Below are 26,522 nucleotides of genomic sequence, written 5' to 3'. Positions count from 1 at the left end.
TCGGACATCTAGCTATAGTTTTCGCAATTTATCACACCCGAATTTCATTAGCGACTTCTTGAGATATCCGAATTTATAGTCGAGTTAATAAAAAAAAATTGATTCTTGGTAAATTTATTAGAGTTGAACTCCCTCACCTTCGAAGCTCACTTTCATTTATCATTTATTTTATCACAAAGGAAAATTATCATAAGAAAACGTTTATTTTCAATTATAAAGTACTTTTTTGATCAATCAATTTTCACGGCTGTCATTGACATTAGAAAAAACCGAAATTCAATCAATCAAAATATATATATATATATATATATATATATATATATATATATATATATATATATGTCATGAGAAATAGAATTTCACGCCCTTTACAATGAGTACCCACATGATATATATATATATATATATATATATATATATATATATATATATATATATATATATATATATATATATATATATATATATATGTTAAATTGTATTTATATATCCCTTTTTTCATTGATTCAATAAATATATACTTGTAATAATAATAATGATTATTATTATTTCCAACGATTGGAATTTAATTTCCGGTTGATATATATATTTATATTTTATTTAATATCAATCATATAGATTGAAACGAAATATATATGTCATTCAATCAAATATCAAGTTTGTTTTATTTTTATAAAAATTTATTTATTACAGGTACACAAATTGCATTACAATAATATTAATAATAAAAATAATAATAATAACAATAATGATAATTAAAATTTATTTATTTATAAATATGAAATTAAATTGGATATTGCTGGTGAGAACAAAATTAATTTTATCGATTCGTCGGCCTTTTATTTGAGGCAAATGCTATTTTAAGTAAATTTACTACCGGCGCCTCTAGAGCCAGCGAGATGCAGAATGACATTAAATATGACGACACTAGATTTCCGAAGTAGACAGTCAGCTAAAAAAATATTATTTTTTTTTTAAATAAAATAGATTTTTTTCAATTCAGAAAAATTTTTGAAGGGTTAAAAAAAATTTAGTGTCGATAAAAGTTCTAAAACAAGTTAAAATTCTAGGACATAGAAATCTATGATCAGTACAAATTTCAAAGAATCTTGAGAAGATTCTGGGAGGGTAAGAAATTCTATGATCATTAAAAAATTCTAGGACCGGTAAAAAATCCAGGGTTAGTAAATAATTTTGGGACCGAAAGTATTTTAAAGTTGGTAAAAAAATTCTAGGACAAGCACAGAAATTTAGAATCGGTAAAAAAAACTCTGGGACTAGTTAAAAATTCTAGGACCGGTGGAAGATTCTGAGATCAGTTAGAATTCTAGGATCGGTAGAACGTTCTCGACGGGCGCAGAATTATAGAATCGGTAAAAAATTCTAAGACTAGCTAAAAATTCTAGGACCGGTGAGAAGTTCTAGAACCAGTCAAAATTCTAGGACTAGCTAGAAAATCTAGGACTAGTAAAACGTTCCGGGACTAGTTAAAAATTCTAGGATCGGCAAACAATTCTAGGGCCAGTAAAAAATTCTAGGACTAGTAAAAAGTTTTAGTGCTAGTTAAAAATTCTAGAACGTTACAAATTCTAGGACCGGCGAACAGTTTTAAGACCAGTAAAAATTCTAGGGTCAGTAAAAAATTCTAGGACTAATTAATGATTCGAGAACTTCTTGAAAATTTTAGAACCGGCAAACAATTCTAAGACCAGTCAAAATTCTAAGGTCATTGAAAAATTCTAGGACTGGAACAAAGTTCTAGGACTAGTCAAAAATCCTAGAACTTGTTACAAATTCTAGGACCGACGAACAGTTCTAAGGCCAGTCAAAATTCTAACGTCATTGAAAAATTCTAGGACTAGGAAAAAATTATAGGATTAGTTGAAAATTCTAGAACTTGTTACAAATTCTAGGACCGGGGAACAGTTCTAAGACCAGTCAAAATTCTAAGGTCATTGAAAAATTCTAGGAGTAGTAAAAAGTTCTAGGACTAGTCAAAAATCCTAGAACTTGTTACAAATTCTAGGACCGACGAACAGTTCTAAGACCAGTCAAAATTTTAAGGTCATTGAAAAATTCTAGGACTAGGAAAAAATTATAGGATTAGTTGAAAATTCTAGAACTTGTTACAAATTCTAGGACCGGGGAACAGTTCTAAGACCAGTCAAAATTCTAAGGTCATTGAAAAATTCTAGGAGTAGTAAAAAGTTCTAGGACTAGTCAAAAATCCTAGAACTTGTTACAAATTCTAGGACCGACGAACAGTTCTAAGACCAGTCAAAATTTTAAGGTCATTGAAAAATTCTAGGACTAGGAAAAAATTATAGGATTAGTTGATAATTCTAGAACTTTTTACAAATTCTAGGACCGGGGAACAGTTCTAAGACCAGTCAAAATTCTAAGGTCATTGAAAAATTCTAAGACTAGTAAAAAGTTCTAGGACTAGTCAAAAATTCTAGATTTTGTTACAGATTCTAGGACCAGCGAACAGTTCTAAGACCAGTCAAAATTCTAAGGTCATTGAAAAATTCTAGGACTAGGAAAAAATTATAGGATTAGTTGAAAATTCTAGAACTTGTTACAAATTCTAGGACCGGGGAACAGTTCTAAGACCAGTCAAAATTCTAAGGTCATTGAAAAATTCTAGGAGTAGTAAAAAGTTCTAGGACTAGTCAAAAATCCTAGAACTTGTTACAAATTCTAGGACCGACGAACAGTTCTAAGACCAGTCAAAATTTTAAGGTCATTGAAAAATTCTAGGACTAGGAAAAAATTATAGGATTAGTTGATAATTCTAGAACTTTTTACAAATTCTAGGACCGGGGAACAGTTCTAAGACCAGTCAAAATTCTAAGGTCATTGAAAAATTCTAAGACTAGTAAAAAGTTCTAGGACTAGTCAAAAATTCTAGATTTTGTTACAGATTCTAGGACCAGCGAACAGTTCTAAGACCAGTCAAAATTCTAAGGTCATTGAAAAATTCTAGGACTAGGAAAAAATTATAGGATTAGTTGAAAATTCTAGAACTTGTTACAAATTCTAGGACCGGGGAACAGTTCTAAGACCAGTCAAAATTCTAAGGTCATTGAAAAATTCTAGGAGTAGTAAAAAGTTCTAGGACTAGTCAAAAATCCTAGAACTTGTTACAAATTCTAGGACCGACGAACAGTTCTAAGACCAGTCAAAATTTTAAGGTCATTGAAAAATTCTAGGACTAGGAAAAAATTATAGGATTAGTTGATAATTCTAGAACTTTTTACAAATTCTAGGACCGGGGAACAGTTCTAAGACCAGTCAAAATTCTAAGGTCATTGAAAAATTCTAAGACTAGTAAAAAGTTCTAGGACTAGTCAAAAATTCTAGATTTTGTTACAGATTCTAGGACCAGCGAACAGTTCTAAGACCAGTCAAAATTCTAAGGTCATTGAAAAATTCTAGGACTAGGAAAAAATTATAGGATTAGTTGAAAATTCTAGAACTTGTTACAAATTCTAGGACCGGGGAACAGTTCTAAGACCAGTCAAAATTCTAAGGTCATTGAAAAATTCTAGGAGTAGTAAAAAGTTCTAGGACTAGTCAAAAATCCTAGAACTTGTTACAAATTCTAGGACCGACGAACAGTTCTAAGACCAGTCAAAATTTTAAGGTCATTGAAAAATTCTAGGACTAGGAAAAAATTATAGGATTAGTTGAAAATTCTAGAACTTGTTACAAATTCTAGGACCGGGGAACAGTTCTAAGACCAGTCAAAATTCTAAGGTCATTGAAAAATTCTAGGAGTAGTAAAAAGTTCTAGGACTAGTCAAAAATCCTAGAACTTGTTACAAATTCTAGGACCGACGAACAGTTCTAAGACCAGTCAAAATTTTAAGGTCATTGAAAAATTCTAGGACTAGGAAAAAATTATAGGATTAGTTGATAATTCTAGAACTTTTTACAAATTCTAGGACCGGGGAACAGTTCTAAGACCAGTCAAAATTCTAAGGTCATTGAAAAATTCTAAGACTAGTAAAAAGTTCTAGGACTAGTCAAAAATTCTAGATTTTGTTACAGATTCTAGGACCAGCGAACAGTTCTAAGACCAGTCAAAATTCTAAGGTCATTGAAAAATTCTAGGACTAGGAAAAAATTATAGGATTAGTTGAAAATTCTAGAACTTGTTACAAATTCTAGGACCGGGGAACAGTTCTAAGACCAGTCAAAATTCTAAGGTCATTGAAAAATTCTAGGAGTAGTAAAAAGTTCTAGGACTAGTCAAAAATCCTAGAACTTGTTACAAATTCTAGGACCGACGAACAGTTCTAAGACCAGTCAAAATTTTAAGGTCATTGAAAAATTCTAGGACTAGGAAAAAATTATAGGATTAGTTGATAATTCTAGAACTTTTTACAAATTCTAGGACCGGGGAACAGTTCTAAGACCAGTCAAAATTCTAAGGTCATTGAAAAATTCTAAGACTAGTAAAAAGTTCTAGGACTAGTCAAAAATTCTAGATTTTGTTACAGATTCTAGGACCAGCGAACAGTTCTAAGACCAGTCAAAATTCTAAGGTCATTGAAAAATTCTAGGACTAGGAAAAAATTATAGGATTAGTTGAAAATTCTAGAACTTGTTACAAATTCTAGGACCGGGGAACAGTTCTAAGACCAGTCAAAATTCTAAGGTCATTGAAAAATTCTAGGAGTAGTAAAAAGTTCTAGGACTAGTCAAAAATCCTAGAACTTGTTACAAATTCTAGGACCGACGAACAGTTCTAAGACCAGTCAAAATTTTAAGGTCATTGAAAAATTCTAGGACTAGGAAAAAATTATAGGATTAGTTGATAATTCTAGAACTTTTTACAAATTCTAGGACCGGGGAACAGTTCTAAGACCAGTCAAAATTCTAAGGTCATTGAAAAATTCTAAGACTAGTAAAAAGTTCTAGGACTAGTCAAAAATTCTAGATTTTGTTACAGATTCTAGGACCAGCGAACAGTTCTAAGACCAGTCAAAATTCTAAGGTCATTGAAAAATTCTAGGACTAGGAAAAAATTATAGGATTAGTTGAAAATTCTAGAACTTGTTACAAATTCTAGGACCGGGGAACAGTTCTAAGACCAGTCAAAATTCTAAGGTCATTGAAAAATTCTAGGAGTAGTAAAAAGTTCTAGGACTAGTCAAAAATCCTAGAACTTGTTACAAATTCTAGGACCGACGAACAGTTCTAAGACCAGTCAAAATTTTAAGGTCATTGAAAAATTCTAGGACTAGGAAAAAATTATAGGATTAGTTGAAAATTCTAGAACTTGTTACAAATTCTAGGACCGGGGAACAGTTCTAAGACCAGTCAAAATTCTAAGGTCATTGAAAAATTCTAGGAGTAGTAAAAAGTTCTAGGACTAGTCAAAAATCCTAGAACTTGTTACAAATTCTAGGACCGACGAACAGTTCTAAGACCAGTCAAAATTTTAAGGTCATTGAAAAATTCTAGGACTAGGAAAAAATTATAGGATTAGTTGATAATTCTAGAACTTTTTACAAATTCTAGGACCGGGGAACAGTTCTAAGACCAGTCAAAATTCTAAGGTCATTGAAAAATTCTAAGACTAGTAAAAAGTTCTAGGACTAGTCAAAAATTCTAGATTTTGTTACAGATTCTAGGACCAGCGAACAGTTCTAAGACCAGTCAAAATTCTAAGGTCATTGAAAAATTCTAGGACTAGGAAAAAATTATAGGATTAGTTGAAAATTCTAGAACTTGTTACAAATTCTAGGACCGGGGAACAGTTCTAAGACCAGTCAAAATTCTAAGGTCATTGAAAAATTCTAGGAGTAGTAAAAAGTTCTAGGACTAGTCAAAAATCCTAGAACTTGTTACAAATTCTAGGACCGACGAACAGTTCTAAGACCAGTCAAAATTTTAAGGTCATTGAAAAATTCTAGGACTAGGAAAAAATTATAGGATTAGTTGATAATTCTAGAACTTTTTACAAATTCTAGGACCGGGGAACAGTTCTAAGACCAGTCAAAATTCTAAGGTCATTGAAAAATTCTAAGACTAGTAAAAAGTTCTAGGACTAGTCAAAAATTCTAGATTTTGTTACAGATTCTAGGACCAGCGAACAGTTCTAAGACCAGTCAAAATTCTAAGGTCATTGAAAAATTCTAGGACTAGGAAAAAATTATAGGATTAGTTGAAAATTCTAGAACTTGTTACAAATTCTAGGACCGGGGAACAGTTCTAAGACCAGTCAAAATTTTAAGGTCATTGAAAAATTCTAGGACTAGGAAAAAATTATAGGATTAGTTGAAAATTCTAGAACTTGTTACAAATTCTAGGACCGGGGAACAGTTCTAAGACCAGTCAAAATTCTAAGGTCATTGAAAAATTCTAGGAGTAGTAAAAAGTTCTAGGACTAGTCAAAAATCCTAGAACTTGTTACAAATTCTAGGACCGGCGAACAGTTCTAAGACCAGTCAAAATTCTAGGGTCAGTAAAAAATTCTAGGACTAGTTAATGATTCGAGAACTTCTTGAAAATTTTAGAACCGGCAAACAATTCTGAGACCAGTCAAAATTCTAAGGTAATTGAAAAATTCTAGGACTAGTTAATAATACTGGAATCGATAAAGAATTTTAGGACTTGTTAATAATTCTAGGATTAATAGAAAGATAATTGATTATCGGTTAAAAATAGTAAAAATAATTCATGATTAAATGTCAAAATAAATGCAGGCAAGAAAATAATCTATTTGAATTCGTAAACTTTAGTATCCAATTTTCATCGTAAAAAATTCTAAATCCATAAAACTAACAGTAAAGAAATTTTACTCAGACGGTAATTATTTTTTTTCTAAAAAAATGAAACTTACAACAATGCCATTGTGAATATGTAGTGGGCCATCCATTTGCATGCTGGTAATCATCATGATAACAGGATGGACAAGATAAGCGCAGTATGTGAGCCGTGACATAGGGTAAATAAGTCGTAATGATAAAAAGCTATTGACAATGGCGGCAGAACCAGTGCAACATTGTATGACAATAAACGAAACAGCAATTGCCCATGCAGTATGACCCAGCGCTGCGTAAGCTGAACTCACTGTTACAGTCATATCACCAGGATAGAGGCCGTACACAACTGCCATCATTATTCCGCTTGAAATAATCCACCCGATAAATTTAATCCACTGCAGATAATTTATTCATTATTTAATTTGATGGAAATTTCATCTGTTGCCTAATTGGGAGCTTTTATTTTTCTTCTGGGGACTTGTACTTACACCTGGAGTGTGAAGCTTGCAGTTGGTTTTGAATAAAACCCACCCGGTTATTGTGCCGACAAAGTAGGGACCAGCACGAAGCCATGGCTTGTCATATAATTCATCGAATAGAGCAAATGGTTCCTGTATTCTGAGAAAATAAATTCAGTCGGTAAAAAATTCTATCGGTCAGTAAAGAAAATTGCTCGGCCGATAGCTCTTTTTGTAGGTAAAATGGGGCCAGGATCGATAAAGAAGTCATAAAAAATTTTTTACAGGTAAAGATTACGATTGTTGGTAAATATTACAACTCTCAGTAAATATTGTTTTGGGTCGATGTCGTACAGTTAATATATTACTTACTACTCGAAAAAAAGTTGAGCTTCAGTTTGAGTAATAATGACAACGATCGGTAGAAATTACAACTGTCGGTAAAAATTACAACTGTCAATTAATATTACAACTGTCAGTTAATATTACAACTGTCAGTAAAAATTACAACTGTCAGTAAAAATCACAACTGTCAGTAAAAATTACAACTGTCAGTTAATATTACAAATGTCAGTAAAAGTTACAACTGTCAGTAATAATTACAACCGTCGGTAAAAAAAAACAGTGGTTGGTAAAAATTACATAGTCAGTAAATATTACTACTGTCGGTAAAAATTACTTTCGAGTCAATGTCATGTAATTAAAATATGAACTGGAACGTATTTTAAGTGTCGATGAAAAATATGATTACAGTTAGTATGGAAAAATCTCTACCGGTAATAATTATGATTATCGGTAAAAATTACTTCATGTCTTACAATTAAGAAATTAATAACGGCCAGTAATGAATTTGATTGTCAGTAAAAAAAACTGCAGTCGGTATGGGAATTTTTTTCTGCCGGTAAAAATTACAATTTGCGGTAAGAGATAACTGATTTCTATCTCAATATTTTGGACTCATAATATTTTTTATGGCTGGTTATAAATTCGACTATCGGTAAAAAAATATGACGACCGGTAAAGAAGAATTTGTTCCATCGGTAAAAAGTAAAGTTGCCGGTAAAAATTACCTTTATGCCAAGATCTCGCAATTCAAACCTTACGGCTGGTAAAAACTTCTCTGTCGGTAAGTTTATTTTTTGTAGTCGGTAACGATAGTTGTAGTTAGTAAAAATATTCGTGTCAGCATGTAATTATTACTGTTTGTAGAAAGAAAATTCTGTTAAGGGTAAAAATTTTACTTGATCGGTAAAAAAAGTTACTTTGCTGGTAAAAAAAATTTCTTAGTAAAAATTATGAGCTAAAACGAACTTTGAGTCGTCAGGAAAGAATTTTTGGTTGTCCTGTTATCTGGATTGAGTCTGTGGCGTAAATTGTAAACAAATAAAATAAGAAAAACGACAAATTCACTTACCTCGCAATATAATCATTAGTATAGGCGACGGTAAAAGTAGTAAACCAAGAGGAAACAATCAATAGTACAACCGCAACTGAGACAGCCTTAAAATATTTAACGCTCAGCAAGAGCAGTAGAATTCCCAGTACGTAGAACTGAGTGTCATTGGCCATGTACCAGCTCCACAGCATGCACTAAAAATAAATAACCCAATTAAATTGAACAGAATAATTTAAAAAAAATCAAGTTATATCAAAGGACAAATGAGGTAACTAGATGCCCTTCAAATCCAGATACTACTCGGTATAGATTTCTTTAGCTCTTGAGTAATTCCTCGTCGCTTGCAATCTGTACTCGTGGTTACTGTATTCCCGTACGGTAGAATTAATTATTGGAAATCAATTTTAATGTGGTCTATTCTCTTTCTCATATATATATATATATATATATATATATATATATATATATGTGCGAACTTATAGAAATTTGGAGAATAATCGTAGTAGAAAATTATTGCCAATGGACATATATATTTTTTTAATTATTAAACATTGCAAATATATTTATATATACATTTTCAAATGTATATGAACATTAACAAATTTTCTTAAAAATATATCGTGTGGGTACTCGTATAAGAGAGCATAAAATTCTCCATTTTTATATATATATATATATATATATATATATATATATATTTTTTTTTTAATTATTAAATGTTGCATATATATTTATATATACATTTTGAAATATATATGAATATTAAAAAATTTGTATATAAATATATTGTGTGGGTACTTATATGAGAGGGCATGAAATTCTTCAATTTATTATATATATATATATATATATATATATATATATATATATATATATATATGTAGATGTAAATTAAATTTTTTTAATTAAAAAAAAAAAAAATTAGTAGAAGTTTAATTAAACTCTAACATTTCACGAGGGTGAGGTACTCGGAGAACACAAAAGAGGAGGGTTTAGAAGTAAAACAAGTAATTGATTCTTACCATTTCAGAGCGTGGGTAAAGTGAATTTAGGTAGAGAGCATTACGCCACCAAAATTTTTCGCAAGTCACTTGGTCTATTATCACCGGGGAGAATACTGTTGTTGCCTGAGCTTGTTTTATTGCCAGTTCATTTATTCCCAAGACAAATAGGTAGGCTGGTGTTAACCTTATTCAAAATAAAAATTATTTAGTTTATAAGAATTCCGGCAAATCAATGTGATTCACAGTAATCATGATTTTTATTTCCCGGAAGATGTAAAAAAAAATTGAAAAATTTTACCGACTGAGAAAGATATTTTTACCGACCGTTGAAACTTTTTTATCGACTCCCAGTTAGAACTGCCGGTAAAATAGACTAGTTTAAATTTTTTACCAGCAGTAAGTTAAAGGTTCATTTTACCAGATTAAGAATTCGGTTGAAATAAAAATTATCGACGGTAGGAAATGGAAATTTTTTTACCTGACAAATCTGTAGAGAATCATAATAAAAAATTTAGTGAAACTAGATCTTAGAAAATTATGATTGTCATTTTTCAAGGATCCCATTGATCGATAAAACAGAATCGTCACTAACAATCCACTGAAAAATAAAAAAAAATAAAAGTATGAGAACGTATGATTTTTAAATTTTCTTTTTAAAATTACCTGATGAAAAAAAAAGTGTCAACGGAAAAAGTAGCATTGCTAATTGTCTGGAACATAAAATTCCTTTCAGTAACGGTGCGTAAGGTCTTGTTCTCTGAAATAATACGAAAGTGAAAGGTGGAATGTTAAACTTTCTAAGTTTAATGAATTATCATGTGTAAGTGGTTATTTATGGGTTTCCTTTACCGACTGCGATTGTGTAGTTGATAGTGATATATATGTTTATGTATACTTACCGGCTATGGAAAATACTTGTAGGTAAGTGTGGACTAGTACGACCCAACCGAGAGACAGTACTCTCAGACCGTGCAAACAGGTCAGATTGTCTCGGGCCGCTGGGTCTGTGCTGAGTATTTTCGAGCCGTTTTCTATTGGGCTGAATGATAACAGACATTTCATCCAAAAACCTCAAACATAATTTTTGGTTTTTTTTTTGTTAAAATTGTAATTTAAAAAAAAATATCAAATAATAATTTGGAGCCAAAATTTTGAAAACAAAAATTTTCAAGAAAAAATTTCAAAATTTTTGAATAAAAATTAAAACTCATAATTTGAAAAAAAAAAAAAAAAAAATTTTTGAAGGTGGGGTAAAAATTAAAAGAAATTTGAATTGAGCTGTTTACAAAATATATTTATAAGTTTTTCTACCTTTACGTTTTTTTTTATTAATATTGTCATCTAAATGAAAATGTCGATGTTTTTGAATTTTCTCAATATAATTTCCATTGTCTTGTACAACAGTAACTTGTTGTTCATCAGAAAAATTTTTCTTGATGTATGTAGAAGTACGTTCATTATTATTATTATTATTATTATTATTGCCTGGAGCTATTGCTTCAACATCCGGATCTGTAGTAAGCCGACGATAATCGTACACAGTAGCTATTAACATTAGCACCGCAATTACACCTCCAACTCCACTGAAACGATAATTATCATAATTAAGATTCTTCAGTTTGATAATGTAACGGCCGAAAAACTTGGAAAAATATTTATCGGTAGAAGAAACTTCTGATGTCATACTCTTTAAAAAAAAATTCGGGAAAATATCAGTAATTTTATTAGATGTAATATTTCACTGATACTGACAGTGAATTTTTTGTCAGTATTGCCAATGAGTTTAACTGAGTCGGTCATAGATTTTTTTTACTTGAGCAATCAGTTAATTTTACTTTTTTACCATTTCACGGAAGCACACAGTGATTTTTACTGATTCAATCAGTGATACACATTCACTGATTCAAACGGTGATATATTTTCACTGGTTCAATCAGTGATAGAATTTCTCAGATTTAAGCAGCGATGACGTTTCACTGATTCAGTCCGTGATATCATTTTACTGATTCGGTCAGTGACTGAATTTCGTTAACTTGACAATGATAAAAGTCTACGAATTGAGTCAGTGGTAAAGATTTTCACTTGAATCAATGACAGAATTTCACTGACTCAATCAGTTGTAGAATTTCACTGATTTAAACAGGGATAGATTTTCACTGATTCAACTAGTGATATGATTTCAGTGATTTAATCAGTGGTAAGATTTCTCAAATTTAATCAGTGATGTCATTCCATTGATTTAGTCAGTGATGTCATTTCACTGATTTAGTCAGAGATAGAATTTCACTGACTCGATTACTATTAGATATTCTTCGATTCAATCGGTGATTTTTTTTCACTGATTCAACCAGTAATAGAATTTCACCATTTCAATCAGTGAAAAAATTTCTTTACTTGATTCGGTGATACAATTTCACTGACTCAATTAATGCTTAAATTTCACTGATTGTATAAGGGATGGAATTTCACTGATTCAACCCGTAGTTAAATTTTACTGATTCAATCAGTGATAAAATATTCCTAATTCAATCAGTGACAGAACTCCACTTAAAATACTTTGTTGTTTTTAGCCACAAAATATTTTTTGGTATCAAATTATCGCAGAAAACACTAATGTCCAAAAAATAAATTTCATTTTTATACTGCAAAAAAATATGATGAAAAAATTTTTATCTTTACATTTTATGCTCAATAATACCATAAAATATTTTACTGTAACAATAATCTATATAATCGGATTTGGCTTGAATTTCTGTTGGAATCGCTCTTTTCCTGATGATACGTTCGTCATCCATCTCTATCTACGCATACCTCCACACCAACGTTTCTAACACTCAGAGTTCTCGGTACTCCACACTCTTCACTATACATTCATAAAAAAATGAAAGATAAAAAAAACATAAGCCAGAATGCAATAGAAGCGTTATCGTAAATCGATTAGAGTTTTTTCAAGTGGAAACTTTTTTTTACCCGAAAATTTTTTAATACTACGCCCCTTTAAACTCATTGAATTTTTATTATTATTTTATTGCAATAGGTTTTGATAAAATAAAATAAAGAACGCAAGTACATAGAAAAATTATAAGTCGGTTGAAAGGTTGTTGAGAAATTAATTAGAGGCAATTAAGCAGAGAGTTGGAAATTTATTGAATTGTTTCTTTTTTAATTATTATTATTGTTTAATTTATTAGGGTTTTTATTGTTTTTCTATTAGGATGAACGAGTCCGAGGGTAATGGAATATAACGAAGAGTGAACTTTCACGTGAATGTTTACAGTTAAATGCTTTCTATGTGTTACGTCATGCATGTATGTATTATTTTAGTGATCACTTTCATTTGATGGTCAACAAAACTTATTATTGATTGTTTTGACATAATTTCACGGTTTTCATTGAAAAAAAAATTATTAAAAAATATAAGGCCCAAAAATTGAGCCGTAAGGCCCAAAATGATGACGGGCCCAATGTTTGATATAAAACCTATAAACATTTTTGGCTGTTTAATGCAATATTAGGAGGCGATAAAACTTAAATTGGGCCTAAAACTAAATAAGGCCCATCTTTATGCCCAGGCCCAAAATGTAAATAAAATTCTAGATATTAGGTCTGAGCACTAGAGTGACAGTTAATCGTATGATCGCCGGAACAGTTGCCAATTTAATTAATAAGGCCCAAAATGAAATTCAGGCCCAAAATAGAAAAGAAGGTCTTGAATAACTTACTAAGCAATTGAGGAATTGATGCCGTGGAAAGAGACAAACTTTGAAGTAAGGCCCCAAAAAAATACAAGTCCCAAAAAGGTCAAAAAGGTTCTACATATAAGGTCAGAGTTGATTTGAAAGTAGTATTTTCAAATTCTATTATTTCATAATTATAATAATATAAAAGAATAGTAATATTTGTAATAAGTCCCAAAATATATGTAAGGCCCTATTCTTAATTTTAATAGCTGAACTTACATTATCAAAGACCATTTTTTCGAAACAAATTGAAATTTTTACACAAGGCCCATAATGACATGTTAGGCCCATTGAAACATATGAGGCCCAAAACTAATTTTGCCTGCCATTGAGAACAAAATCGCTACTTTTATAAAAAATTTTACTGGGCAAAAACTATTAAAATCATGAGCCCGAATTTCATATAAATTTTGAATTATCCTCGCTTAATTAAATTTTATAATGAAATCGTGCATGGACATAAATAAAACCCAACCGTATAATTTATTGCAAGTAATTCATCTCGCTCGCCATACTATACAAGAGTACGCGACACTGTGTCTTTCACAATATCATCTTGTCCCTCAAATTGCACACACAACATGCAACAAACTTGCGACATATTAGACTTAAGAAATAAATAAGTACTTATTATGATACTAGGTCATATATAAAATAAAAATTGCAATCAATAATGATAATGTCTTATTAATATTTATTTTTATCTCTTACCTCAGAATATAAAGCTTTGAATCGTTCCATACCGAGTAATCACTAGCAGGTACTGGTTTCACAGTAACTACTGTTATCTTAGGCCCATTTGAACCATGAGTCCCATTACCTTGTTTTTCGACCCTTTCTACGCTCGTTCGAAGCATTGAACCCAGTGAAAAACGGTCACATGTTGCAGGCAGACATAATCCCAAGAATATTTGACGAGTCTACAAATTAAAAAAAAAATTAACCTGTCGGTAAAGAAGATTTACAACCGGGCGTCGGTAAAGCAGAACGAGTTCGATAAAGTGGGACTTGAAAGTTACTGAGGTCTGGGCTAGGCCTACAAGAGGACCCAGAGGCTGATAAAATAGAGGCAGTGTCAGTGAGTAAGAGCGTCAGCCAGTAATTTAGAGGTCAGTGAGGGCCTGACGTTCAATTAAGTGAAACGAATGATAAGGGCCTGACAGCCGAGAATTTAAAGGGAGTCGATAAAGAAGGGCATAACATACTGGGAATGACTTACCGATGGTTCAATATTACGAGGAAACGATAGGCCCATTCTTACAACATGAAATTTAATTAAATATGGCGGTAATTCATCATTCGAAATAATCGGATTTATTGGATTTATTCCATCTTCTTCCGTCGTATTTAATTCCTTGCAAAGTGAACTGGAACCGAGCCAAAATCCGTTTCCAAAGTGAAATTGTGAATTGTAACGTCCACTTGCATCGAGCACTAGAAATCATTATAAGTGAGATAAGGCCCAAGAAATGATTATTAGACCCAGAAAATTTTTTTTATTAAAATTGTGAGCTGAACTAAAAAATTGAGTTTCATTCGATAGTGATACGCAAGGCCCATTTTAAAGTAAGGCCCAAATTTTTAACCATGCATGGAATAATTACCAGATTGCATTAATATTTTAATTTTCGCCTATACAAATATGATCAATCAAATAAGTATTAATAAGGCCCAAAAAAATGAATGACCCATTCAAAATAGTCTTAATATTTGTGTTTACGATTATTATTCTAAATCTTGCTAAAAGGAAAATTAAATGATGTTAAAAATTCATTGAATTTTAAGGCCCAATTGTACTGAAACTCAAAATAAGGCCCAAAATTGGAATGGCTGTGAAAGAAAAATTTTTCATAAACCAACAATGCCAGTTTGGATAGAATTTAAATTTCGTAAGGCCCAAAATCACATAAGTCACGATATAAACTACAAAATAATGTAAGGCCCCATTTTTAAATTTCATAATTCATGAAATAAACTTTCGACCCGTCGTTTTTCGTCCTAAATATCATAAGGCCCATAATAAAAAATGATAAAAAAAGATATTTAAAATTGAGATAAAGATGATAGCTCGATCGAAGGTTCATTGCCAGTTATGTAAAGTGCATAACGAAGTAGAAAGTGCATTCAGAGTGTCTACATATATGTGTGCACCAGCTGACACGGTGGTCGAGTTACATTGGCCAATGTAAGTATTTCATTTAATGCAGTAAATGCTTATGCTGGTTATTATATTATTGGGTGCTAGCAGTACCACCAAGTGAAACAGCATTTTCTCTTATTACGAAAAGTTATTAACGGTCTAACGGTCGTCCTGTCGCAGTACGATCGAGCAAATTATCTCTTTATATATTCATTAACTTACTGACGTTGACCTGCATTCTATTGTTTATTTTAGATTTTGATTAAGTAAGGCCCGCAATATAATATAAGGCCCAAAAAACTCATACTCTTTAAATAACTTCCCCGTAAAAAAGTAATACTCTGGTTTTCCATAAATAAGGCCCATTTTTAAGAGACATTGTGTTATAAGGTCCAGAATTCAATTATAAGGCCCGGAATGATAGAATAACTAAATTTTAGTATACTGAATTAGAAAAAAATTGTAAAAATAATATATGCCCTAAAAACATTTTCAAAGCCCTAAACCGGCTGCATACAGACACGGCAAGAATTTATTAAAAGTCCCAATTATAAAATAAGGCCCAAAAAATATTTTTTCACAAAATCAAAAATTACTAAATTCGAGCTAAAAAACGCTCGTTCTCTACAAAAATGAATTCTAAAATTCCCACTAAGGCCCAAAGTAATATGAGACCCAAATTTTGTAGCACTAAAAATTTATGAATAATAAAATATGACATAGAAACATATATGTAAAGTTCTCGACCACTTGGCTAAAACTAAGGCCCAATGTTTCATCTTAGACCCAAATATCAAATAAGGCCCAAAATCAAAATCACCTTGCAAATTAAAAATTTCTAAATTGAGACTATAGACAATTAGTTTACAATAATAATAAGGCCCAAAAATCATATAAGCGCCAAAATTTCAACTAAGGCCCAAATTTTTTTTTCTGTCGTATCTACCTGATCTACCCTGACACTCCCTGGTCGGAAAAATTGCAAAATCGATAAAAACAACTTTTTATTGCAAAAAAATATTACTAATTACTCGTTACAAAATATCAATAAAATTACATATAACATATTGCAATTCAAAATGTTGCAATCACGCAGACCATTCGAATACTCTCATTTCAGTCCCTTGCTAAATAAGAATATAAAAAAAACTAACTTTTAGCGGCCCACAACTTCCCGTCCTTGAGCGCACTGATGAATAACTCCATGTCTCTGTGACACTCTGGGGTTAATTTTCCAGGAATTCTGTGCCATCTCAGCGGGTCATAAATATCCGTTAACCATTGTATGCTATTAGCATTTAATTCTAATTTATCTTTCATAAAATTAACGTCAACGTCACTGTCACTATCATTTTTATTGTTATTTATTTTTAAATATTTCTTCCAATCAGACTCTGGATTATTTTTACTAAAGGCCAATAAACGGTCGCGTAAAACTTCCGTCTCTTCACTAGGAATATTTTTAGCACTAGTGGTAATAATTAATGATTTTATTGTCGTCGATTTAGGTTTACTTAGACGTAGAATATTTGATTCATTTTTGCTGTGAGTTAAATTTATTAATGTCTTAATTATTAAAATAAATATTAATTGTTTAATCATTTTTACACTATAATTTTTATTTTTAATATTTTGTTATTTTTTAACATTTTGTTTAGAATACTATGTAGAGATATAAATGTCCAAGAACACGGTTATTCACGCACTGAATGAAGCGAAACGCCGGCAGGGTTTGTGAGTTGGTAACTTGTGAGTTGAAATATCCCTTTCTCTGCTGTCGTTACTGAGTATAATTTTTAAATGCAATCGCATTTCCTTCTTGCTAACTTTTAATGTCTGTTTAAATAAGATTGTCGCCATAAGATACACCAGTGTCTTACGTGAGAGTAGATTTATTACTGTACATTTAGAACGGACCCTAATTTTTTATGTAAGGCCCAAAAGTTAGATAAGGCCCAAATCTATGCTGCTTTAAAAATTGTGCAGAGTAGAACTCTCACAACGGGCCATGAGATGAAACTTAAGCCGAAGGTCACAAATTTATGTAAGGCCCAAAATTATGATAAGACCCAAAAATTTAAGGCTCAGATTTATTTTTTTTTTGGAAGAGGGAATTCTTAGAGTTTCAAATGTGTTCTACTCAATAATACGACCCAATTAGGCAATAATGCCCAACTTTGAAATAAGGCCCAAAACATATTCCAAGGTGAAATTTTGAATTTTTTGTACAAAAATTTTAGTTCGAATGCCTACAATAAAAAATCTTATGTCATTACAAAATTCACAATAAGGCCCAATAACGAATACATGGCCCAGAAAGTTTTTTGTGTTGTTTATTTCTCAATTATTATTTCTGCCTAGAATTTTACAATTTTCACAGGCAAATCGTACGAAAACGACAATAAAATTTCTCGTAAGGCCCAAAAAATGTTAATAAGGCCGAAAACATTTTTTTTTTCAATTTCTCTATATTTTTTATCTCGAATAACAAATCAACCATTTGTATTAACACAAAAGAGAAAAAAATATAATTCTATTTAAAAACTGTCTCTGCACACTCAGTGCATTTCAATCTATCACGCAAATGTATGTCGTAAGATAAGAGACTCTAAGCATCAGACGTACGCGACCACAATACATTTGACGTATATTAAACTCGGACCATCGGACACGTTGACGTGCATCTACTCGAGACAAGGGCGCCGTCCAGAGACCACAAACAAGCATTTTAAACCGGTGAAAGCTTCTCCATCTATCTCCATTCATTCCCTGACGTTCTTTCATTCGCGAAATATGACACTTTTATACTTGTATTCATTCCGAATTAAAAAAATCTATATGAATTACGCAAAAATTCCAATATATTCCTGATAAATTTTTTTATGTATCTAACTTATGCAATACGAAGCTTTCTATCCGCCACACGGAAATCAATGATCTTGTAAACATATATTCTATATATATGAATATATACACCTATATGTAATATATATACATGTATACGGAAGCGATAATATAAAAAAAAAATTTTTTTTTTAAATGATAATTTTTTTTTTATTTCAAAATCAGACAAAATAAATTAATTAAAAAAAAAATATATTGGAATGTTATGGGTCGAATTAAATCACGGAAGGGAAAGTTGATTTATCGATGATCAACTTTTCTTTTTATAAATATTTTTTACCCGTATAAAGTTATATATAGATAAACAAATATAAACACATACATATATATGTAAACTATTTAATAGGAAATCACCCGTATTAATTTCTACTGGTTTAAATAAATTAATTTTTTTTTGCTTCATTTTTATCGCTGTCGATACACATAAATTAACTCCTAGCCCTTCGTAAGCTAGCGCCCTCTACTGGTACTTTACTCGAGACCGGTAACTTATCGACAGAAGATCAGTTACCGGGCGCAGTTGAGGTAAGAAACGTCTTCTTAAGGCAGGTGGAAGCTCTTTTTGCGAGTTTTATACTTTTTTTGAGGGTTGCAAAATTTATTTGGGCGCCAGAATGTGATTTTGGCAACGGGGGGTAGTTAGATTGAAATAGAATCTTCACTTTTTGGCAGATGGATAAAGTCAGGATGGCCGAGCGGTCTAAGGCGCTGCGTTCAGGTCGCAGTCCACATTGTGGGCGTGGGTTCGAATCCCACTTCTGACAACTATTTTTTGTTTTTTTATTTTTTTTTTTAGTAACTAATTATTTAGACTCCGGGTTAGCTTTATTGTTAACAATCATCTTTTGTTAGGCAGAAGGAAGTCGATCATTGCAAAATCCTTGGGAACCCGTTGACATGCCCAGCACCAATTCTACATCTTACATGGAGCACCAACCAATAGCTCAGTTTACGTAGAGTTTGAGGCCGTAGGTTAGTGATCCATGGCAGGGAAACCCTTTGATTTGGTCATTAAGCTATTCCAAGCACGTGGCGCCCAGTTATTCTTAATAAATCTTAAGTAAAAGCTGTGTATTGCAATCCTTTTAGAGGAAAGAACCTTTTTGAGGAAACTGCCGCCATAGATAGACCTTCCAACCCCCTTTTGATTAGATCTCAGAATGGGCTTCGAAAGTTCATTCATGGTTCCAGTTCCCTGCACTGGTATACGGGCTGCTTCGAGACAAAATGATGAAATGCGACTACACCTGCATTCCCTGAGATGGAAGAAGTATTGGTTCTAATAGATTGGACTTATGGTAGCTATGATTTGATCCCTAGTCACTGATTATATCTACAGACCTGAGGAATATTTGATCGACACCCTCAAAATGTGAATCCTCTATTCGAATTCCATAGATATGGGCCCTACGATTCTTGAATGTAGTAGACCTTTTAGTAGTCTAGTGAGTTTTTATTCCAACGAAATTGAATGTTAGCTATTCCCTTGATGGTCTGGATGTGTCTGGTATAATATAACAATTCTGATGCTCATAGTGAAAGACACATCCAGGTCAACAATGGTAAGAAATATATACTTTGTTCTTAAACTCATCTAATGTTCCTGAAGATGTAATTTCAAAGGGTAATGAATTCCAGAAATTGCATACCGTTACGATAAATGATTTCTGATACGACGCTGTGTACGCGAATGGCACTTGTAGCTTATATATGTCTTAATATTATGGGAATGGTTCCTATAACGGTATAAGAACCATTTCTATAATATTATGGGAATCCTTCCCATACTATTATGGGAACCATTTCTATAATTTATGGGATTCCCATAATATTGTTCTTTATTAAAGCACACGTATCAATTGACATTTATAATCTTATTTTGGATATTTTTTAAATCACATTTCCCACGTGGATTATTCCCTCATAACCCTGTTTAAACAAAATGATTTCATAGGATTAGAAATGATTAAATTCTTAATCATTTTTAATCCTTCCCAATCATGTTAGTTAACTTAAGGATCCTTTTTGAAATTTCACGATTTATCATACCGCATCATTATTAATACTGTAGAAGGCTCAGAATATAAAGTAATTTGAAAGGGTTAAAAATTTTTAATCTTTCCAATTAATTTTAAATCCTGAAATAATATGAAAGAGTGTCTTTGCTTGTTGACGATCCAGACGGGACGATAATTTTTAATTGCCTGTAATATACTTATCCAAAAAATTAAAGGAACAAGAAAATATTATAAATTTTTTAGTGATTTTTGGAAGGCTGTATTTTCGTGAAAAATGATCGTATCGAAAAAATAAAAAAAGCATATTGAAGCTTGAAATCTCTAGATTAAATATCTTCCTGCAAAATAATTTTTTTGAGCCACCGTTTTTACGGAATCATAAAAAATAGGTCGAGGCAAAATTTGTAAAAATTTTTTGGTTTTGTTTTTCGGGTCTACGGGGCCGGGAAAATTTTTTTCAGACAAATTAATTTATGGCTCGTTTAGAAAATTTATTCAGCTCCGTGTCAACGGCTGAATTTTCAACCTTTTTATATAAAAATTTCAGGAGACATTGTTGAAATATGTACCTTTGATATGCCATATTATATTTTTAAAATATATGATTGTTTATATTAAAAAAAAAAAAATCGTAAAAATACTTTTTTTTTGTACCTCTGAAACCCACTCAACCCCTTAATATAATATAATATAATATAACATAATATAATATGACTTACGTTTATACTATTTGTATACTTTTGTATTAATTTAATTTTAAATTGAATATATATCAATAATTAATAAATAATTTTAAATCCTAAATATTCGAAATTCTGTCACTGGTTATGATATGAAATGATTTGATCGGTATTAAAAATTCCTTAATCCTTACATTCTATACAAAAATTCCGATCCCTGGATTTTATATCCATTTCCTATATAAAAATCCAAGTATCCTACATGAATCGTTTATTTGAGAAACCCCATAAGTCATGTTTTTTCGAAATCGGGTGTTTTTGCATTTTTTGGATCTTTGGATGTCCCCCACAGAAATTTTATTTTATTCAGAAACCCCATAAATTAATGACTTATGGGGTTTTTTAAATAAACATGCAGTTTTAGTTTTATATAAATAATTTTTTCCTTTTTTATTTAAAATTCGCGCTTTTTTTGAAAAAAAAAATAATATGACTAATAAAAAAACTTAAATTAATTATTTTTTGTAATTTCTGAGTTTCAGAGTTTAAATACAAATTATACTTCATTTTATCAGTCTAATAAATTATTTGAGTGGAAAAAATAAAAAAACAATGATTCTATAACTTTTTCTTCCGTTTAATTGAGAAACCCCATAAGTCAATCAACTTTAAATAATTTTTTTAAGTAGTTTCAATTAAGAAATTAAAATTTTCTTGTTTGGATATTTTTCAGAAGCTAACATTATTCTCTTTTATTATTTATTTACTTTTTCAATGGCAAATTTTTCCAGAAAAATCTTCTTGTGTTTCCTGAAAAATTTTGTTTTCTTGACTTATAGGGTTTCTCAAATAAACAATTTACATGTGTTTCCTGTATGGGAATCCAGGTACCCATAGTTCTCTACATGGATTCCCATATAAATTCATACTTTCCTGTATAAATTTCCATAGTTTCTTATATAAATTCTTAATTCCCTACATGGGTTTCTATAGATTCCCATAGATCCCTACGTGAATTTTTTTATGGGGATGCATAACTAGGCAGTGACACTTGGACCAATCATCCATATAAATTTGATGAGTTAGCTAACTTATTACACATTTTTTAAGGCTTCTGTAAAAAAATGTTCATTAAGATAATTATTTTTGCTTAAAATTAAAATTTTAATTATTTGTTAATTACTTACAGAAATCATGGCATTGTTTTCAGGATAATATTTTATAAAAATTTATTTTTCCAGCTTTGAGATCTCAAACACAAAGTAAATAATTAGCAGCACAGTAAATTATTAAAAAAAAAAAAACCATAAATATATGATATTCTAATAATAGAGTAATTTTTAATTAATTAAGTATTAAATAAGAAGATAATTATACAAGTATTCACTTACCGTCATATTCTATTCATTGCTTTGTTCTCGTTTAGTGCATGAAAAAATATAATAATAATAAATAATGTACACAAAGATGGAAGAAAAATAATACGAACACGTCACTGCTGCCATCTGTGAGTATGAAAAGTTACAAAAAAAAATTCACGTTTACTGTATTTTTTTATCATCATTCAAACATAGAGGTCGATAGCTGATAAATTTGAAAAATTATGCGACTTTGAAAGAGAAATTTAAAATAATTGAAATTCAAAAGTTTAAAAATTTCGCGGGCTTTAGTTTTCGGGCTGTAACTTTTGAAATATGGGATCTACGGTCTCGCGTATAAGGAATAATTTTGTAGGACATTCAATTCTCGACAAAAAATGTCATGAGACGCAAGACCGTAAGTTTTAAATCGAAAAAGTTATGGGAGTTTGAAATAAAAACTGAAATAATTAAAATTTAAAAGTTTAAAAATTTCGCGGGCTTTAGTTTTAGGGCTGTTACTTTTAAAATATGGGATATACGGTCTCGCGTATAAGGAATAATTTTGTAGGGCATTAAATTCTCGACAAAAAATGTCATGAGACGCAAGACCGTAAGTTTTAAAACAAAAAAGTTATGGGAGTTTGAAGTAAAAACTGAAATAATTAAAATTTAAAAGTTTAAAAATTTCGCGGGCTTTAGTTTTAGGGCTGTAACTTTTGAAATATGGGATTTACAGTCTCGCGTGTAAGGAGTCTTTTTGTAGGGCATTGAATTTTCTACAAGAAATGTCCTGTGACGCAAGACCGTAAGTCGACAATTTGCAAACATATGGGACTTTGAAGTTAAAAGTACAAGAATTTTTAAATTTCGCCGGTTTTTTGGCGAATATTTTGCCTTTAAATGTATGAAAATTTTGTAACCACGGGCTCAGAATTGAAAACTTAATAATTATAAATATTGCGGATTATCATAAGACAGTTAATACTTTGTCGGGGTCAGCTTGCGAGTCATATATGTGGAAATATATAAGTATGTATGCAAGTGTGTGGGTGCGTGGCTGTGTGGGTGGAAGTATGTGAAAGTATGTATGCATGTATGAAGAAGAGACCTAGATATAATATAATAATGTTAGCAATAACAAGGCACGCGAGAGTTAAATCACGAGTTGAGCTCACGAACCAATTTATACTCTCTATTTAAATATTTATATTAATATTAATATTGTTGCATTTCCATCTTTATTACTACTATAAACGCAATCTTCAGACGATGTAATGACTGCTATACGATTCTTATAATCAATCATTATCGTCTTGTTGAAAGAAATTTGAGATAAAAAGTCGTTCTTTAATTGAGGATATAGAAATTATTGTGATGTGATTGAGTAGAAATTTAATGAGTGGTTATTATATCATTTAGTTTAATTTGATATATCGATTATTTTTATTCGATACATCGAGAAAAGATTCAAGTTATCGACTGCATAATTTAAGATATCGATTAAGTGACTAGATATTTATTATTATAATTCGATATATCGATATGAAAAAATCGAGATATCGATTGATTGATTAGAGATATCGATTGTTGGATTTCGAGGTATCGAATTTTCGAATCCATAATATTTATTTAAAATTTCATGTATCGAATATTGAAATTCGAGATATCGATAAAATAATTCGAGATATCAATCAAGGAATTCGAGATATCGATTGTTGAGTATCGGAAAATTTATAAAAAAACAATTCAAGATATCAATAAGAAATTTAATTTAACGATTATTGTAATTCGATATATCGAGATTAAAAAATCGAGATATCGATTTTCGTATATCGAGATATCGATTGTTAGAGTTCGAGATATCGAATATTTAAATACCAGATATTGATTTAAAAAGATCCGAGATATCGATTGTTAGATTTCGAGATATCGATTTTCGTATATCGAGATATCGATTAAGTAAATCGAGAAATCGACTGTTGAATTGTGAGATATTGAATTCTTAGATACAAGATATCGACTTAAAAAAAATCGATCTATCGATCAGAAAATTCGAGATATCGATTATTAGAGTTCTAGATATCGAAAAAAAAATTTAGTAACTACATCAGAATCAATTAAAAAATTAAAATGAATTACGTTGAATTACATCACGTATCGATAGAGAACTGAGCAAAGAAACAAAATCAGAGTGAATAAAAGACATTATTCCCATGTATGATAACAATAACAACAACAATGACAATAATAACAACATAACAGAAGGAATACACAACAACAAGACAATTGACGTTACAAAGACCCAGTGGTGGTTACGGTGGTATAGGAGACCACGTCCACGTACCTAACCTCATTTCAAAGCTAAACCATTCAATTCACAACCGTACGGTACTCGTATCTTGGTTCCCCGGTGGAAAAATTAAATATAAACATTTTATCATTCCTCACTTACTAACTTACTTATTCCCATCGAGCATCAAATCCACTGTTGAGAGTAGAGACCAGTAGAAGCTACAGGCTAAGGCGGCATAAGACCTTTTAGTCTGCTCAGACTCTCTCTCGATAATGTTAAATTGGGTATAGGTATTTCATATTTAATCTGTGCTCTGTACTGCTGGTAAAGTACTGGAGTATTAGAGTACTGTAGAGAGAATACAGTAAATTTCGATCTATGATCTGTATGAATTGGATGGATAGATCTTCGGAAAGTGTAGACGGCAAGAGCAAAAGGCACAATAATGATTAAGTGCGATTTTACGCCAATCAAATAGAATTACTCAAGAGTATACGGAAGTGTGAATTGTAATTTATAAAGCTGCCAATCTCCGCTACTTTAATCCTACATCCATATTTCTTCAGATAGATAGATATATACAAGTATATGTATATATATATATATATGTATAGTATTATTCGATGTATTGAATCGATTTATTGATTTCATGAAAAATTGATATGAATAAATTTTCTTTTTTAAATTAAAAGTGTGTGAATTATTCATATTCGATCGAATATTAATATTCGATTTGAAATATTACGATTACTAGAAAATGTTCGAATACTTAGAAAAAATCGAATTATTTGTCAGGTTTATAATTTGAAAATTCTAATTATTAGTGAATTTTTGAATGTCGTAAACTGAAAAATAATTCGAATTATTCGAAAATTTAAATAATTTAAAAAATTCGAATTATTCGAAAATTCAAATGATTTAGAAAATTCGAATTATTCGAAAATTAAAAAAATTTGAATTATTCGAAAATTTTTAACTATTCGAAAACTGATGAAGGATATTATGTAATAGAAAATTTTGAATGATTTAAAAAATTCAATTATTCGATAAATTACGAATAGTTGAAATTATTCGAAAATTCAAAATATTAATATTATATTTAATAATTCGAGACCAAATTATAATTCAAATTATTCGAAAATTTGAATAACAGAATAGTCGAATTATTCGAATAACTGAATATTCGAATTATTCAAGGAATTGAAGCTATTCAAATTATTCGAAAATTAGAATAATTTAGAATATTCGAATTATTCGAAAAAACTTAGAATATTCGAAAAAATGAACCTATTCGAATTATTCGAAAAATTGAAAATATTCGAAAGCTGACAAAGAACATTATGCATAAAAAATTTGAATTATTCGAATAACTTAGAATATTCAAAAATTCGAATAACAGAATATTCGAAAATTCGAATAATTCAGAATATTCGAATTATTCGGAAACTCAGAATATTCGAAAAAATGAACCTGTTCGAATTATTCGAAAAATTGAAACTATTCGAATAATTTAGAATATTCGAATTATTCGAAAAACTTAGAATATTCGAAAAATGAAACTATTCGAAAGCTGACAAAGAACATTATGCATTAGAAAATTTGAATTATTCGAATAACAGAATATTCGACAATTCGAAAAACAGAAGATTCGAACAACTTAGAATATTCGAATTATTCGAAAAATTGAAACTGTTCGAAAACTGAAAAAGAACATTATGCATTAGAAAATTTGAATTATTCGAATAACAGAAT

At 30.6% G+C, this 26,522-nt stretch overlaps 1 protein-coding gene and 1 non-coding gene across 2 annotated transcripts; one reads left to right on the top strand and one right to left on the bottom strand.

Moving 5' to 3' along the window:
* Window positions 1-815: 815 nt before the first annotated feature.
* Window positions 816-17,195, bottom strand: LOC103572927 (nose resistant to fluoxetine protein 6). Its single transcript, XM_008551740.1, has 12 exons — window positions 16,669-17,195; window positions 14,594-14,808; window positions 14,086-14,294; window positions 10,946-11,217; window positions 10,534-10,704; window positions 10,298-10,391; window positions 10,113-10,232; window positions 9,653-9,818; window positions 8,649-8,824; window positions 7,265-7,394; window positions 6,854-7,171; window positions 816-952 (listed from the first exon to the last, which is right to left on the bottom strand). Exons 1-12 carry the CDS (start codon window positions 17,114-17,116, stop codon window positions 821-823), a joined length of 2,451 nt encoding a protein of 816 aa, XP_008549962.1. The 5' UTR covers window positions 17,117-17,195; the 3' UTR covers window positions 816-820.
* A 1,904-nt stretch (window positions 17,196-19,099) lies between these two features.
* Trnal-cag (transfer RNA leucine (anticodon CAG)) lies at window positions 19,100-19,182 on the top strand. The gene has a single exon. It is a non-coding gene; the product is annotated as a tRNA-Leu (tRNA).
* Window positions 19,183-26,522: the final 7,340 nt, after the last annotated feature.

The sequence above is a fragment of the Microplitis demolitor genome, chromosome 10 (genome assembly GCF_026212275.2).
Source record: "Microplitis demolitor isolate Queensland-Clemson2020A chromosome 10, iyMicDemo2.1a, whole genome shotgun sequence".
NCBI lineage: Eukaryota > Metazoa > Arthropoda > Insecta > Hymenoptera > Braconidae > Microplitis > Microplitis demolitor.
This window is presented reverse-complemented; position numbering and strand designations above follow the sequence as displayed.